The 14,512-nt window shown below is 34.4% G+C and overlaps 3 protein-coding genes across 5 annotated transcripts; 1 reads left to right on the top strand and 2 right to left on the bottom strand.

Annotated features, from left to right (window-relative positions):
* Window positions 1–1,882: 1,882 nt before the first annotated feature.
* LOC18034923 lies at window positions 1,883–3,370 on the top strand. Its single transcript, XM_006424072.2, has 3 exons — window positions 1,883–2,197; window positions 2,697–2,888; window positions 2,988–3,370. Exons 1-3 carry the CDS (start codon window positions 1,970–1,972, stop codon window positions 3,144–3,146), a joined length of 579 nt encoding a protein of 192 aa, XP_006424135.1. The 5' UTR covers window positions 1,883–1,969; the 3' UTR covers window positions 3,147–3,370.
* A 26-nt stretch (window positions 3,371–3,396) lies between these two features.
* Window positions 3,397–10,285, bottom strand: LOC18034924 (transcription factor E2FB). Of its 2 annotated transcripts, none has more exons than XM_006424070.2 (14): window positions 9,827–10,284; window positions 7,249–7,441; window positions 6,992–7,048; window positions 6,768–6,853; window positions 6,602–6,690; window positions 6,447–6,501; window positions 5,481–5,533; window positions 5,344–5,394; window positions 5,200–5,248; window positions 5,003–5,068; window positions 4,841–4,917; window positions 4,523–4,748; window positions 4,029–4,095; window positions 3,397–3,913 (listed from the first exon to the last, which is right to left on the bottom strand). In XM_006424070.2, exons 1-14 carry the CDS (start codon window positions 9,992–9,994, stop codon window positions 3,780–3,782), a joined length of 1,371 nt encoding a protein of 456 aa, XP_006424133.1. In that variant the 5' UTR covers window positions 9,995–10,284; the 3' UTR covers window positions 3,397–3,779. The 2 variants fall into 2 exon arrangements, with proteins under 2 accessions (XP_006424133.1, XP_024034955.1); XM_024179187.1 differs by having other exon boundaries at window positions 3,454–3,913; window positions 7,249–7,432; window positions 9,827–10,285.
* A 2,046-nt stretch (window positions 10,286–12,331) lies between these two features.
* Window positions 12,332–14,030, bottom strand: LOC18034449. Of its 2 annotated transcripts, none has more exons than XM_006424069.2 (2): window positions 13,868–14,030; window positions 12,332–12,693 (listed from the first exon to the last, which is right to left on the bottom strand). In XM_006424069.2, the coding sequence occupies exon 2, from the start codon at window positions 12,659–12,661 to the stop codon at window positions 12,413–12,415; it is 249 nt and encodes an 82-aa protein (XP_006424132.1). In that variant the 5' UTR covers window positions 12,662–12,693; window positions 13,868–14,030; the 3' UTR covers window positions 12,332–12,412. The 2 variants fall into 2 exon arrangements, with proteins under 2 accessions (XP_006424132.1, XP_024035115.1); XM_024179347.1 differs by having other exon boundaries at window positions 12,332–12,689.
* Window positions 14,031–14,512: the final 482 nt, after the last annotated feature.

Raw genomic sequence — 14,512 nt, 5'->3', positions numbered from 1 at the left:
TTAAACACTTTCACAATCTATCCAATAAAATCTTGTGCATATTTAAAAATTAACAATCATAACAATATTTCAAATTAAATCAACACACATGCAATCCAAATTTGTTTTGATTATATATACAGACACTTCTTTCTATTCTAAATTAATTTAGAAAACTAACATCATCCGTATCTTCTTAAAAAAAAAAAGAAAAAATGAAATCCAAGAAGCTTTCTTTCATAGCGAAAATAAAAAGCAACAGCTTCCCAAGACATTCTAATTGCAACAATACTTACTTCTCAGCTAGCGGTTCTGAGATCAATTTTTGTTCTGCTACAGCCATAGCAATAGAATATACGTCACTCAGGGACGTTATGCCGTGGATGAAACATTGTAGAAGTGCTTATTCAAAAGCTAACTTTCAGTTTCATTCTTCTCTTGATATTCCTGTGAGTAATTTTCTTGTTCATAGAGCTGCATTGGCTTACTTATCGCCAATGCCTGCAACTTCTAGGACGTCACATAGAAAGCAGCTCTTTATTCGCACATGGGATAAAGTAAATTTGCCGGTGAGAGCTTGTGTTAATTTTATCAACAGACATGTTGTTTCCAAGATTACGGGTGTGTTTGATAAGGTAATGGCAGCAATCCATGTCACTCGTTTTGCACGAGGGCACTGGCAACTGTTGGGTCACAAGCTTTTCATCCAATTGTGCTGGATTTATATAAAGCGGATTTGCATAAAGGCATTGCCAACTGTAAGCTTCTTCCAATTATGTTAGAATTAATACAAGATGATTTATATATTCCATCAAATCAAATTTGTATATATATATTTTTTTTTATTATTACTATGACCTCTATCAGAAGGGAAGATGGTTCTGTTTTCAACCCAATTCAAATGGATGCTAATTTGAGAATCAAAATCACTAACTGAATTTAGTAATGTTACAGTTTTGTTACAAAGTCTAAATACTTTATTGGAATAATGAAGTGGTTAATTAGGTAAAATATAAAAGATTAAACGAATATTATAGATGTTTACAGCATGGCTGATCTGATCTTGTGAGTCTATCAATTGGTGAGCGGATATTCGTTCCCCTTTCGACCTATTGATTTTTTATTTTTTTATAGATAAATTACAATATAGAATTTTTTTTTCATTTTATCTTAAATTTATTTAATATATATCCAACAAATAATTAAATTTAATGAAACTCGTGGAATACATAATTAAGAGAATAGATTAGATGAGTCATGAAATAAACGTTTACGATTCCATTAGTTGAAAAATCTATAAAATCGAGGTAAGATGATTGAAGACGGCTAGAAATCCCACCAAATGATCGCAAATTCAAGTTGGCAAATTAGCTGCCACGCTAGTGGAGACTAATGCTTCTTGTGTACACAATTAATCAAATTGTGTTATCATATACTTCTATTTTAATGTTTGAGACTCCTAAGGTCCGATTCGAATGGATTAAAGTCAAACACTTTACACAATACAAAAATTGACACATAGTTTCTCTATTCACTTCTACCACTTCCTTATTCTAAGAAGTATGAAATTCTTTACATCATGATTTGTCATTTTTTTACCTATAACTTTTAATTTCATCTTTTTTACTTTTAAAATAAATGATATTTTTAACCAATATATAATCAATGGGTGTGATTTGTATTTGGTGGAGGTGTATTCGGAAAAGACCTAGAGCCCAGGCAACACCATCTTGGTTATTTTTCAGGCATCATGGTGCTCTACTTGCCCTTTCCTTGACCATTAATTTGTTTGGACAAGACAAAAACACAACCATACAAATGACCATAATAACCTTTTTAAATTTGTCCAAGCCAATACGTGCCGTTGGAGCATCGTTTCTGTGTCTCAAATTTGCTTTGCCACGGCTTTTGTACTTTTTTTTTTTTCTATTCGCACGACTAAAAGAGTATGCTTTGAGCAGGTAGATGATATTTTTAGTTTTTGCTGAAAATGGCAACAACTCTGCTAAGCCATTCTCTCTTATCAGCTTCAATCTTGAATAGCAACAACAACTGCAAATTCTGCTATGTTGGTTCAATTCAATCCTCAAAACCCGTCTGGAAAAGCTGCAAAGTCAGAGCCATCAAAGAAGAAACAGAAGAAAAAACTTCATCTTCTGCTTCTGCTTCTGCTGAGGAAATTACAAAGAAGTATGGCCTTGAAGCTGGCCTTTGGCAGGTACCCATTTCACTTATCTTTCTTATTTGGGCATCTCAAGTGTAAATTCTAATAGTAATGATCGAAGAATTTATCTGTTTTTTTTTTTTTTTTGTATGATTGTGGATGTAGTTTTTTGAGAAGTAATTTTGACAATTGTGTTCATAGGATGAAAGAAACTGCTTACATGAGTTACTAGTTGTGTAAATTAATTAAAGATTGTTCTTTCAATAGCAAGGCCATAGTAACCGTCTTGTTTATTAATTTACTTGCACATATAGATGAAGTAGAAGGCTTCGTTTGGTATTTCAGTGCTCTGGCTAAAGCCACTGCTGTGAAATGAAAGCTGTAGCCGTGAAGTAAAACTTGATAGTGTCATCTCCAATATTGCTCATGTTACCTCCAATATTTAGGAGATACCAAAAAAATTAGTGAAATTAATGACAATTTTGCTTCTGCAGTTGTATATTATTATATCCCCTGATTGGTAAAATTAATTGATCCATCTTTTACTCTATAGATATTCAGGTCAAAAGAGGAAGGAAATGCGGAAGGTGATAAAAAGAAATCAAGGGGGGATCAAACAAAGGAACTGCTAGCCAAATATGGAGGGGCATACCTAGCCACTTCTATAACACTCTCCTTGATCTCATTCTCTCTCTGCTACGTGCTAATTGCTGCTGGAGTTGATGTTCAAGCTTTGCTGCAGAAGGTAACTACAACCACCAAAGAAAGCCTAAGTAGCTGTCTCATTGTGTTGCAAATTTCAGCTTTTAGATTAACAACTTTGTTTGGAAATTGGAACTTATAGGTGGGCATCTCAACTGATGCAACTGGTGAAAAGGTGGGGATATTTGCTTTGGCATATGCTGCACACAAGGCTGCATCTCCAATTAGGTTTCCTCCAACAGTAGCTCTGACTCCTATTGTTGCTAGGTGGATCGGAAAGAAAGTTGAAAACGAGAAATAACTTGCTTAGGTTCTTGCTTAGATGCAAGGCGCTTCATGTATAATGCTCATCTTTTTGTCTAGTTTCTCTGGTGTTAGATTCATATGTTCTCTTAAATATTAATGACATTTTGGTTAACAGCAAATGGGGATGCGAATATGATCTTTTTCTGGCAGCAGAAATCATAGCACTTTCACCTAAAGTGTCATGATACCAATAAAAAGCAAAAGAATAGTTTGGATCAATTGTTGACGTTATGATCAAACCGAATTTTTAGCATTACATTACATGATACTATATAATCCTATCTGTTGCCAGTCAAGCTTACCATCTGAGCTTGTCGCTACAACAAAGTGAAAAGGTATGCTGTAATATACAGGGCTCTTAACTACAAATACATACTTTATTTACTAAGATCATATCGGATCATATATATTACTCGACTGTACAATCCTGATACCTCTTCCTATTCTTTAGTGCCTTGGAATCTTGATGACTCCTCAGGACCTTCAGCCGCACCTCCAATTATCAAAATGAGCAATAGGTGTACATCAAACTGAACAATGGGTAGACATCCCAGTTTCTAGACAACAAGACCATGTATCTTCACTTTCTCATTTATCAACATATCTCTCGTTTATCAACATATCTCGCTCACCTTCCAGTATTAGCAGCAGCAGGTGGCGCTTCTGCAGTATTGGATGGTGGAGTTTGGGGCTGTGGTGTGCTGACAGTAGGCATGCCATAATCCTCTTGAAGTGTACCCAAATCATTCCATTCCACCCCAGCTATTAGTTGAGTCAAGGACCTTGGCATTTATTTTTTGCTCAAAGATATTATGTAGCAAAAGGGGAAGGGGGGTGGGGGGGAATAATGATTGAAACATGTTAATGAAAAGGATACGTTCAGTTCGCCAAATGTCTGTGATGCTAACTCCAGCATCTGATAAAAGCCAGTAATCTGCATCACTCTACAAGTCAACCAGATAAAGTGAATGCTTGTAATTAGTATAGCTCCTTTCTTTGACAATATAGCATAGAAATTTTAAAGTTACACCTGTATAAACTATTTGTCCAAGAATGATTTTGTTTCAAAAGTAAACCCTGTTTCCTGGTTATTTTATCATTAAGATTTAAACCTGGAACTACGTAAACAGCTTAACCCCACCCGAGTCACTTGAAATGATTATGAAGGATGTTTTTTTCTAAATGAGAATTATGTCACTTGAATGCCTAGGCCCTAGGAGTTCAGCTTAAACTGAAGCATGTACAATTTTCAGATAACTGGAAAACTGAAGCATGCTGCTTGTGCTTATAAAGACAAAATCACTTGTAACTGGCCAGATTCTATCTTCCTGAAAGCAATAATACAGAACCCAAGCAAGAACAAAAACTTACATCGACTTCTGAGGGAACAATCTTCATGATCCCACTCACAAAGTCCTGAGAGGAACTAAGATCTGTGCAAATTCTTTGAGAATCTTGCTCTTGCACTTCAATTTCCTTGCCTCTGCTCTCCTCTGTTATCACTGTTGCTGTCTGGTTCTCATTAAAGCCCGAATTTGATGGCAAGTTTGGAGGTGCCTCTGCACCATGTATCTCCTCAAATTTTTCTTCAAATTGACTAGAATGACAGAGAGACAAGGACAGAATGAGAGGGCCTCCAAAAACTGCTTTAAGTGGTCATTGTTCTTAACCAATAAGAAGTAACTGTACCTGACAAGGTAAACATCTATAGGACCCATTGTACTTCTGAGAACTATTCTGTATCTTCTCTGGGGATAGTCAACAGCCTGGAAAGGAAAGGATGAAAAATCAGAATCTGCACATACAAAATCAAATGAACTTTCCTTGCCTTTTGCATGCTTTTGGGTTTACCTCATCAGGATCTGGGACTTCCAGAGTGGTGCCATGTGGAGCTTTTATAGCTATCAAGGTTTCATTCTGCAGGAAACAATTGAACCATACTCAATTCACTACATACAATCAAGAAATTCTGTTTTCAGGATGTAAGTCGATCATACAACCACCAACTCTAAAACACAAGTGCCAGCCTGACAAACGAAAAAGTTAACCTGGAAGCAGGGTAAGCTCTTGATATCATCTTCCGTGACAAAAAGCCACCTAAGATCATAAAATATTAAATCATTGGCTGATCAATTAATAAACAATTGTAAGTTGCTAATAATTTGTAATGGGTAAAAGGAGAAGGAAAGTACTTCTGATTATTTTCATCTTCGCTAAGATCCCTCAATCGCTCTTGCATTATTCTGCAAGAAGATGGAAACGTCAGAGCAAACTAATGGTTGCAAATAAGCAGTGTTAAAGAGAGGAATAAAAAAGGTGACTGCATAACCTTATTTGTTCATCTAATCGGCGCTCTTGAATAGTAAGGCTCTCTACTTCTGCCTGCCAGACAAGAAAGAGTTGAATTAGTTAAATCCTGGAATGCTCAATTTCCCAACCATAATTTTGTTAATATTCTGCTAATTGACCACAGAAACTGTGAATGATCCATCACTATCCGTATATGCATAACCAACCGAATGCAACTCGGGAAGTCTCGTCCTAACTATTTGAGCTTGAATGAGCAAATCCTATTTAACTGCTCATCATCCTTAGTATTGTCAGCAGGAAATAAATAAGATAAAGAAAAGCAATAAAGACAGTCAAAGTGTGGGGTAGGACAGCATAAACTACAACAGAAGATTGGCTTGAGGATTGACATGAGGGGAAAGTTTCTTGTTCCTACACTAACTAGTTGGCAAAGTTTCTTGTTCCTATGCTAACTAGTCGACACGGGGAATTATCGAGTTTGTCTGCAAAATCACATTTATTTTCATTAGTCATATTGATAACTAAACAAAGAAAAAAAAAATGAAGAGAATAAAAAAAAATGAACTCTGCAAAGCCAAAGAAGCTATCAAATGAAATTGGAAGCTTAGAGCTGAAAAATGAGAATTCGCAAGTGGAAATTTCTAATGCTTTACTACTCATATGGTATAACAAAATGTTTGAAATCTGAAGAGGAGGGAGGGGGAAAAAAAAGAACTATTTTGTAATTAATTAAATCCAATAAAGTAACATCCACTAAAACCTGTGTGAGGGAGTACTGTCTAAAGTAACATAAATATCACTGCACCAGTTATTTTATTGTGGTGGTAGTGGTAGCGATAGAGGTTATATGATAATTTTAGGAAACAAATTTTAAAAAGAAGTGTTGAAGACGAACAGAGTATTGAAAGTTGTTAAGAAGATTTTAGGGCTGATTTAGCAAAGTTTTCCAAGACCTTTCAAGCCAAGATTTTGGAAATTTATATACCTGTAAACTCGAAGCATTTTCATCAGCCTCCCCAGGCCTTGATACGTCAAGTCCCCTAACATTGAAGAGGGTACAGGTTAACGAAGATTAAGAAACTAAGATAGTTAAACAATCACAAATGACATCAAGGTTAAAAAATCATTCTGTGTCCATACTTCCACTGAATTCTGTTCTTGAGCTTCTTTTCTATGAGACCAATACCTTCTAGGACATTTGTTATGTCATAAATGCGTCTCTTTTGCACCTGTGGCAAGGGAGAACCTTCTAGTAACTGAAAGTTATGATATAGGGAGGGATTAATTTAACAAGTAAAACAGTCACCTCTAAAGTGTCAGCAGCTTTATTCAGATCAAGAATACCATCTTCAGCGTGTTTGATCAAATTGATGAACTTCTTTGTCAGAAGCCCTGGAATACAGTAAACAAAATTGTTAGGTAATTTCTCTGTTCCACAAGGTATGAATCAAGCTTTGAGAAAAGAAACCTTGTTTCATCTAAAAATAAAATATAAAAGAACAAACAAATGAATATGGAATAAACAATTACCAAGAGAGCTGTCATATCGGCAGGGACCAGTCGGTGTGAGATTATTGCCAGGAGAACCTGTCAAATAAGAGTTTTTCTCATCAAATATATTAACTTTTGTTTCCTTATGTCCTGCCGGTGTCAACAGAAAATAAGCTTGTTTCAACAAATACTAAGGTGGCAACAACCGATTTTCCAGTTTTATACTAGACTATAGTTAATCTATTGCAGAATTAAGCAGAGAGCTTCCTACAAAAGATTTAAGCGGTGGTACTCACCAAGATTAGAAGCAGAAATCTGTGGTCCAATTTTACTATTCTTTGCAAGCCTTGATGTTTTTTGTGCCTTTCCTCCTTTTCCTGATACAGGTGTCTGAAGAGGGCTGTTAACTATTTCAGTGTATCCAGGACCAGTAGTCTTCTCACTTGACTCAGCATCACGATCTGCTGTGTCACTCTTTCGCTTTAATTGCTAAAAGAACCAATCAGTTTTGCAAACCACAATAAGCAAAATGAGCAAATAAATTTCAGTGCATGGTTAATCCAAAAGAAAAGCATGAAAATTAAGGAAAGCAAATTAAAAGAATCATATAGAACACACACATAAGCTGAGCCAAGTACAGGATTTCAGTCGAGAGAAACCAACTCCAGTTAATAGCCTTTTTTTTCACACTCTAGACTAGACGCTAGAACATACAACCACCTGAATTGAAAGGAGATGGACAATGACACAAGGAAGATCAAATCTTTTCCTATCTCATCACATACATACAATTGGAAATCCTAAGCATATTCCCACCCAAAAACAAGGGATAATATCCAAACCATTTGTTTAAATAAAACAAAGAACTGCAACACACCTAGCATAACCTAAATCATGCACTATGTATGGTATCTTATCTGTAAAATTTCGATCTTTCCACATTCAATGAGAAGAAAAAACGAAGATGCATGCTCACCACCCTTTAAGTTTCAACAATTTAGTCATTCACAGTACTACCTCTCCGGCACCATTTAATGAGGTCAAACTATATTGTCAACCATTTCCCCTGCTGAAATACTCCATGATAAATACAGCTTCTCTCACTGCATCATCGTACTATGGCAAAATAAATAGTCACAACTCTGTGTCGTTTTTAAGAAAGTCCATATGACAAGATAGAAGATTGATCACATGCTTTTAACTACTTAATTACATATCCAACATCAATGTTTCAAATTAGGGCTCCTGTATTATTAGTTAAGAACCAGAAAATCTATGGCATTTATATCAAGTCTACAATGCGGCACAAATTTCTATAGCACTGATTAGAAAGTTACTGGAACATACTCTTAACATTATATGCATATAGCTCATCATTTTCCTTCCTAATTAAATAATTTTTCACAACATAAGCGAATGATGGACTAAGAACTACCTGCAAACATGCAACCTAAAATCTAACCATATTAACCAATGACAGCATTGCGTCATGAAATCAATGTTGGTCACTATCTCAGTTGTGCCCACTGTAAGATTCTTTAAAGTTAAAACATTAGCAACGTCCCAGATTTGGTATGCTACACCAATGTATACTGATTTTGCCAGTTGATATAATTCAGTAACAAATCAATTTTTATGCCATAAGAATACAAAAGCACTTGAGACAAAAAAAGATTCGAGACTGTAAACTTTAAGCCTAAATGGGAACTCAGTAGGCTTTTTCTTTGCTAGTGGAAGCTTTTCTGAGGGTATCTAGACAATAGATGTAAATTTCCAAACTATGCATATTATCAAACAACTGAAATTGGAAACTATTTAACATTATGAGGAAAGAGTAGAAGCAGAAGCTGAAACTAAGCTTAGCCATGCATAAGTTCCTTGTTTCTTATGTGTTTTACATTTTACTTGAAGAACAACAAGTGATATATCAAAATATGGAGAGATGCTATTAAGCATGAAGCAAAATTCTGAACCTGTAAGAGTGCAATAAGTAACAACAGCCAACTGTGAAAGATCAGAGCGTGAAAATACTTGATGCTTTGCTATTAATCCCCTTTTACCCTCAATGGCAAAGAGAAGACTTTTTCTTTATTTACTAGGGTCCCAACAAACAGTTGACTGACACTCATGAAGGCATAGGTCAACTAAATCCAGATCCATTAAAAAGACAAAAGAGATTAACACACTACAGGGAATGGTGTCAGTCAAATTCACAACATCCAAAAGTTCATAATGACAAGCCAAAGAACAGGCAATCAAATAAATGAAAAGTCAAACTAGTAATTTCATGACATTCCCTTTCCCTCTTCTGACTACACTGATACTCAGAAACCGTCAACACCAGGCACAAATAAACGGTCGAGATCAATCCTGATTAGCACTCTGATTCACATACAAAACCAAGAATAAAAACACAAACAATCACCCAATTGACATCTAAATTCATACAGCTCCAAATCTACTGCAGCTTAACATACAACATATTAAACAAACCCACTAAGCCACCATTAATGAAAGAAAACTTGGTAAAGACAATAGTCAAAAAGACACCGGAACTCCCAAAAATCAGTACAACCAAACAGATATTCTTATCAAATGAACAAACAATCACTGCCCAGCAACAAATCTAACAGTCCCCAAGAACTAATTCTTATCAGTAATGTCACCAACCCAATATCCCAAATTCGCAAGTTTAATCACTAAAGAACCAGATCCTCATACAATTAACACAACACATACCACTAACTCGCAATTACACTTAAAACATAAACCACAACTTTAAAATTGCTAAGTAACACAGAACCCCAAAAAAGTAAAACACAGGCAAAAACAGAAAATTAAAAAATAGAAACAACTTGAAAAGAGAAAACTCACAGGAGATTTAACAACGATGGCCTCGGCTTCCTGATCGGGTCGGCGGTGGGGCTCCGCCGCGAAGCGGTGATAATCACCACCGGGAGCTAAAAACGGCGGCTTCATAGCCGAAAACGGGAGCTGCCGCTTAAACGCGGAGCTGTCCTGCGGCGTTTGAGAATTCGACATCTCCAATTTAAAAAATACAAATACAAATTCAAATAAAACAAAAACGAAATTTTAATAATTATTTTTTTTTTAATTTTGTGAGGGTTTGGGGATTTTAAAGACAGCAAAGCAGATCAAAGAGCGATGTAGTGGAAGTAATCGTAAGGAATTGGACAGGAGAAATTGGAGGGGATGAGGGGAGAGATCTGGAGAAGGGTGTTTGGTTAGAAGGAAAATAAAAAAAGCGGGAGATAGAAAGAGAGAGAAAGTGAGCAGAAAACGAGGGAAAGAGTGGGGGAAGGAGGGAATTTGGTTCGGATATTGATGTGGAGGGAAGCTGATTATTAATTAAAATTATTTCATTTTATAAAAAAATAAATTTAAAAAGGAAAATAAAATAATTGGCCAATTAAATAATTTACAGATGGGAATAATAATATATATATTACCGTTTTCAGTCTAGTTAAAATTGGTTACTGTTTGGCGCCGTGGTATAAGTCAACTTGACTTTTTGACAAAGTGTAGGAAGGAAGTCTTTTAATAATTTATTGGAAAGTTTGTGCATTTATTAATTATTGAAATTTTGAAAATTATTACAGATATTGTCTGTATGTTTTAAAAATACAACTCATATTTATTTAGATTTTGACCGAGATCAATAAAGTTAATTTTTATGTTAAAAAATATATAAATTAATTTAATCAAATAAACTGAGATTAAAATATGAATATAATACTACAAATTTTTCCGTTATCATTTAGTCACGGTGCATAATTTAATACAAATTGTAACAATTCAGTGTGAACTACAAATCATAAGAATTTTTTTTTAGTGATTATATATGCTCCATAAATGTTATTATTATTATTATTGATAATAATTTTACGACCTGAATTAAAGAATTCAAATTTATTTCCGAAAAATCAAAATCCCTAACGAAATTTTTTTACAATTTTTTGTCGAAACAATTAGAAAATTGAACTAAAACGGTCTGCTAATAAACAAGAGTAATTTTGATTGATGGCAACGGATATGGACTAAATTGTAAGGTGTATCATATAGTAAAGCTCTTGAAGTAAAAAGAGAAATATAAGAGGGTTCGAATCGGCGATTGGCGCCTTTTATGAACGCAAAGAAAGTGGCGATTATTTGGCGCGCATTAAGCCACAAACCAAAAAATAAAGAAAACACCTTCCACCGAACGCCAACTCATCACTTTGTCACCACTCGGTCACTTGCCATTTCTTTAGGGCACTGTTTGCCCAACCTGTACTAAACAGTTAAACTAGAGGCCCATCGTGGGCTGGGCTCTTTAAACATTAGGCCTTTTAAAGAAAATCATAAATTTTAAATTATTCCTATCATAAAATGATCACCTACAAAACACTATTTATAAGGAAAAAATGGGAGTAATTGATGATTTTTTTTTTTTGAAAAATTAGAGTAAATTGAAGCTTACAATAATTTGGGGGTTACTTTAAACATTATCATTTTACAAGGGTAATCTAAAATTAATCTAAAACAATTAATATATATTTTTAAATGAAAAAAAGTAAAGAATGGAAAAGAAAAGGCTTCCATTTGATGATTTTCTTGAACTTTCTTATGATTTTATCTAAAACCCATCTAACTACTAAAAGAAAAATTTAAAGAAAACAATCAATTTCCAAGAAACTTCCTTTCGGACGCAAGCAGCATAACTGGAATTATATTCATTCCAAATACTGAAATTTGAAAGAGGTGACCTCACTAAGTCATAGCACAGTCTTGCTTAATAAAGCATGTCTAAATGTTGACATTTTTTTTGTTATTATTAATTTTTTGAATTAGGGATAGAAAGGGCTCACCGTCCATGCATGATTGTTAGGAGTAGGTCCCCATATGCTTGGCTAAGAGACAAAACTCAAACGGCACTTTCACAGTCACGGTGGTGGCGGCATTACTGGGCATGCGCATTCTTTCTCATTGTCATTGGCTTGGATAGAGCCACAACAAAGCTAAATAAGCATATTTTTGGCATCTCTACAATCATGATTATACTTTACAACTTAAAATTCATAGCTAGTAACTAAACCCATAGTTTTAGTTTTCCATGGTTTTTTAATATGGGACCTATAATAACCTAATATTCTGCTTCTGGTTGCCTGTTCTTTAACACCATCCACATTGTGACTCGGCGAATTATCAAATATTAGTAAATGAAAAGTAAAAAAAAATTGTGTCCTGAGAGAAAGAAAGAGAGCTTAACTACCATCATTCCTAACCTCCAACAAACATCAGCTACAATAGAAAACCAGGGATTCAAAAGTTATTATCATATATGTGTATTTTGATAAAAGTCAGAAAAACTCTCTAGTCTGCGGACATCAACAAAAGAGTATGAGATTTAAAAGTTATTATCATACTCCATTTACAACAAACTATATGTTACAAGATGACCTACTTGAACAAATGGGCGAGATCAGGATCATCCAAGTCCACATCCAACCTTCCATACAAGCGCATGTGTTCAATATAATGATCTGGTGGTTTTACAGCATGTGGGTTTATAGGAGTAAATCGATGAATCATCTCAACATCCCGAACAAGCCATCGGACATAAGCACGGTCCAGGGGAGGTACAACTTTCAAACAGATTTCTTCCCTTTCCTGCTTTACTGTCATTGGCACTGCAGGCTTGTTCCCCATGCTACCTGCCTAGTTTCGAACACAAAAGCTGTCTGCTGAAAGGAGTTAGATCAGTTCATAAACAGATAAAAATATACACAACTAGAATTTTATCCGAATAAGCTACCATTGCTGCATCTGCCAAAAGTTTATTCACACACAACTCCGTGACTGTAAAAGGCTTGCCTAATAACAGTTTCGTACAAACCAGAAGCTTTCAAGTTATATGTAAAATAAGCTCAGATGGCAAGAATCCCTCAACATTATCAGAGGCGACAAGCCAACTATTGCTCAAATAAGCAACATATCGAATTAACGCACCAACTAAATGAGAGCAGGAACTCAAATTGTCTGAGAACTTAAAATACAAGCATTAAAATTTAGTAGACCATCAAAACTTAGAAACACTGGAACCTCTTTTCAAGCCAATCAAAATACTACTTGCTTAAGATTGCATTAGAAACTTTGGCTCCAAAAAACGCAAACATGATTTTCACCAGTAGCACTAGAGACTTATCAAATGCATTTCTGCACAGAAGCTGCTTAGTGCTTGCAAATAAAAACTAAGAATACAATACACAAATGCACAGACTATCCTACATTTTCTTTCAATACCTAGGATCAGAAGGCCAATAAGCACCATTATTTTGACACACATGCTACAAGAAACTCTTTAACACCTACAAATTGCAGTATAGCATTAATTTGAAGGCATTATATTAACCTAAAAAATTTGATCATCTTTGAAACATAAATTTAGACCAACACCCACCAGTGAAGCTGCTGTAGTAGTATTAGATTGTAACAACCATCAAATTGGCAAATAGTGGGTTTTTAACAACTGAACAATTGGTTTCAATCGTGGGCATTCCGTTTCATATTAACAAGAAACACATCGTAAGAACCAATACACTATCAACTAAGATTATAGGCAGCCATTCTCCCTATTAAGATGAAAAATTCATTCCTACAATCAACTGTGCAGTTATGCTCGAAGAAGTAAAAAATAAATAAAAGATAAAATCCAATGAGTTGAAGCAAAACCAATCAATCTGATCATTGTCATACTGCAAATTCAAATTATACCACATGTATGTTAAACCCATAAAGCATGAGACACCATATAATCGAATCTTTAAATCAAACACATTTCGTTCATGACCAACAGAAAAAACGACAATCTAAGCATGAGCATAGAAGATGAGTGAAAATTTTCAAGAAACTTACCGTTATCGGAGCTTGTAATAATAGGTGCAGCGTTTAGCGAAGCGGTGGATAGGTGGTTGATTACTAGAAGAATGGAGAAAGCTCGACTGGGAAAGTTACAGGGCCAGGGTAGCCACAGAGTATTTTACAGGTTTATCCTCTTTAATTTTCCAAAAGGGTAAACTATTTTCACAAAACTAACCACTGCAAATAACAAAACTTATCCCTTTAAACAACATTCCTAAAGATTTGAATCCCTTGGTAACTAGGGGCTTTTTTGTTTTTTGTTTTATTTAATAATTCAATTAACTTAATTTCAATTATTTCAGTCATTAAGTCTATTTATTTTTTAAACTTATGAAAATTTTCTTTTATTAAGTTATTAAGCTTTTTTTTTTAATTTTTTACTTAATTTAAAAAGTCTGAATAATACCATTAAAAATATTTTCTAAAATATCCTTATCTAATAAATTAATTTTATTTTTACCTAAATAAAATTTAATAATTAGTATTATTACTTATTTGTATAACTTGTTATAATATATTATTTTTATCTTTTTATTTTCTTCAAATTAGCATTATTTATCTTCATAATTTTTATAAATATTTTCACATAAGAATATCGTTAATTGCAATAAAATTGATTAAAATATTCTAATTCACAAT

This window comes from Citrus clementina, unplaced genomic scaffold, assembly GCF_000493195.1.
Source record: "Citrus clementina cultivar Clemenules unplaced genomic scaffold, Citrus_clementina_v1.0 scaffold_8, whole genome shotgun sequence".
Classification (NCBI taxonomy): domain Eukaryota; kingdom Viridiplantae; phylum Streptophyta; class Magnoliopsida; order Sapindales; family Rutaceae; genus Citrus; species Citrus x clementina.
The sequence above is the reverse complement of the archived record's forward strand: the minus strand, read 5'-3'. Positions and strand labels throughout refer to the sequence as shown.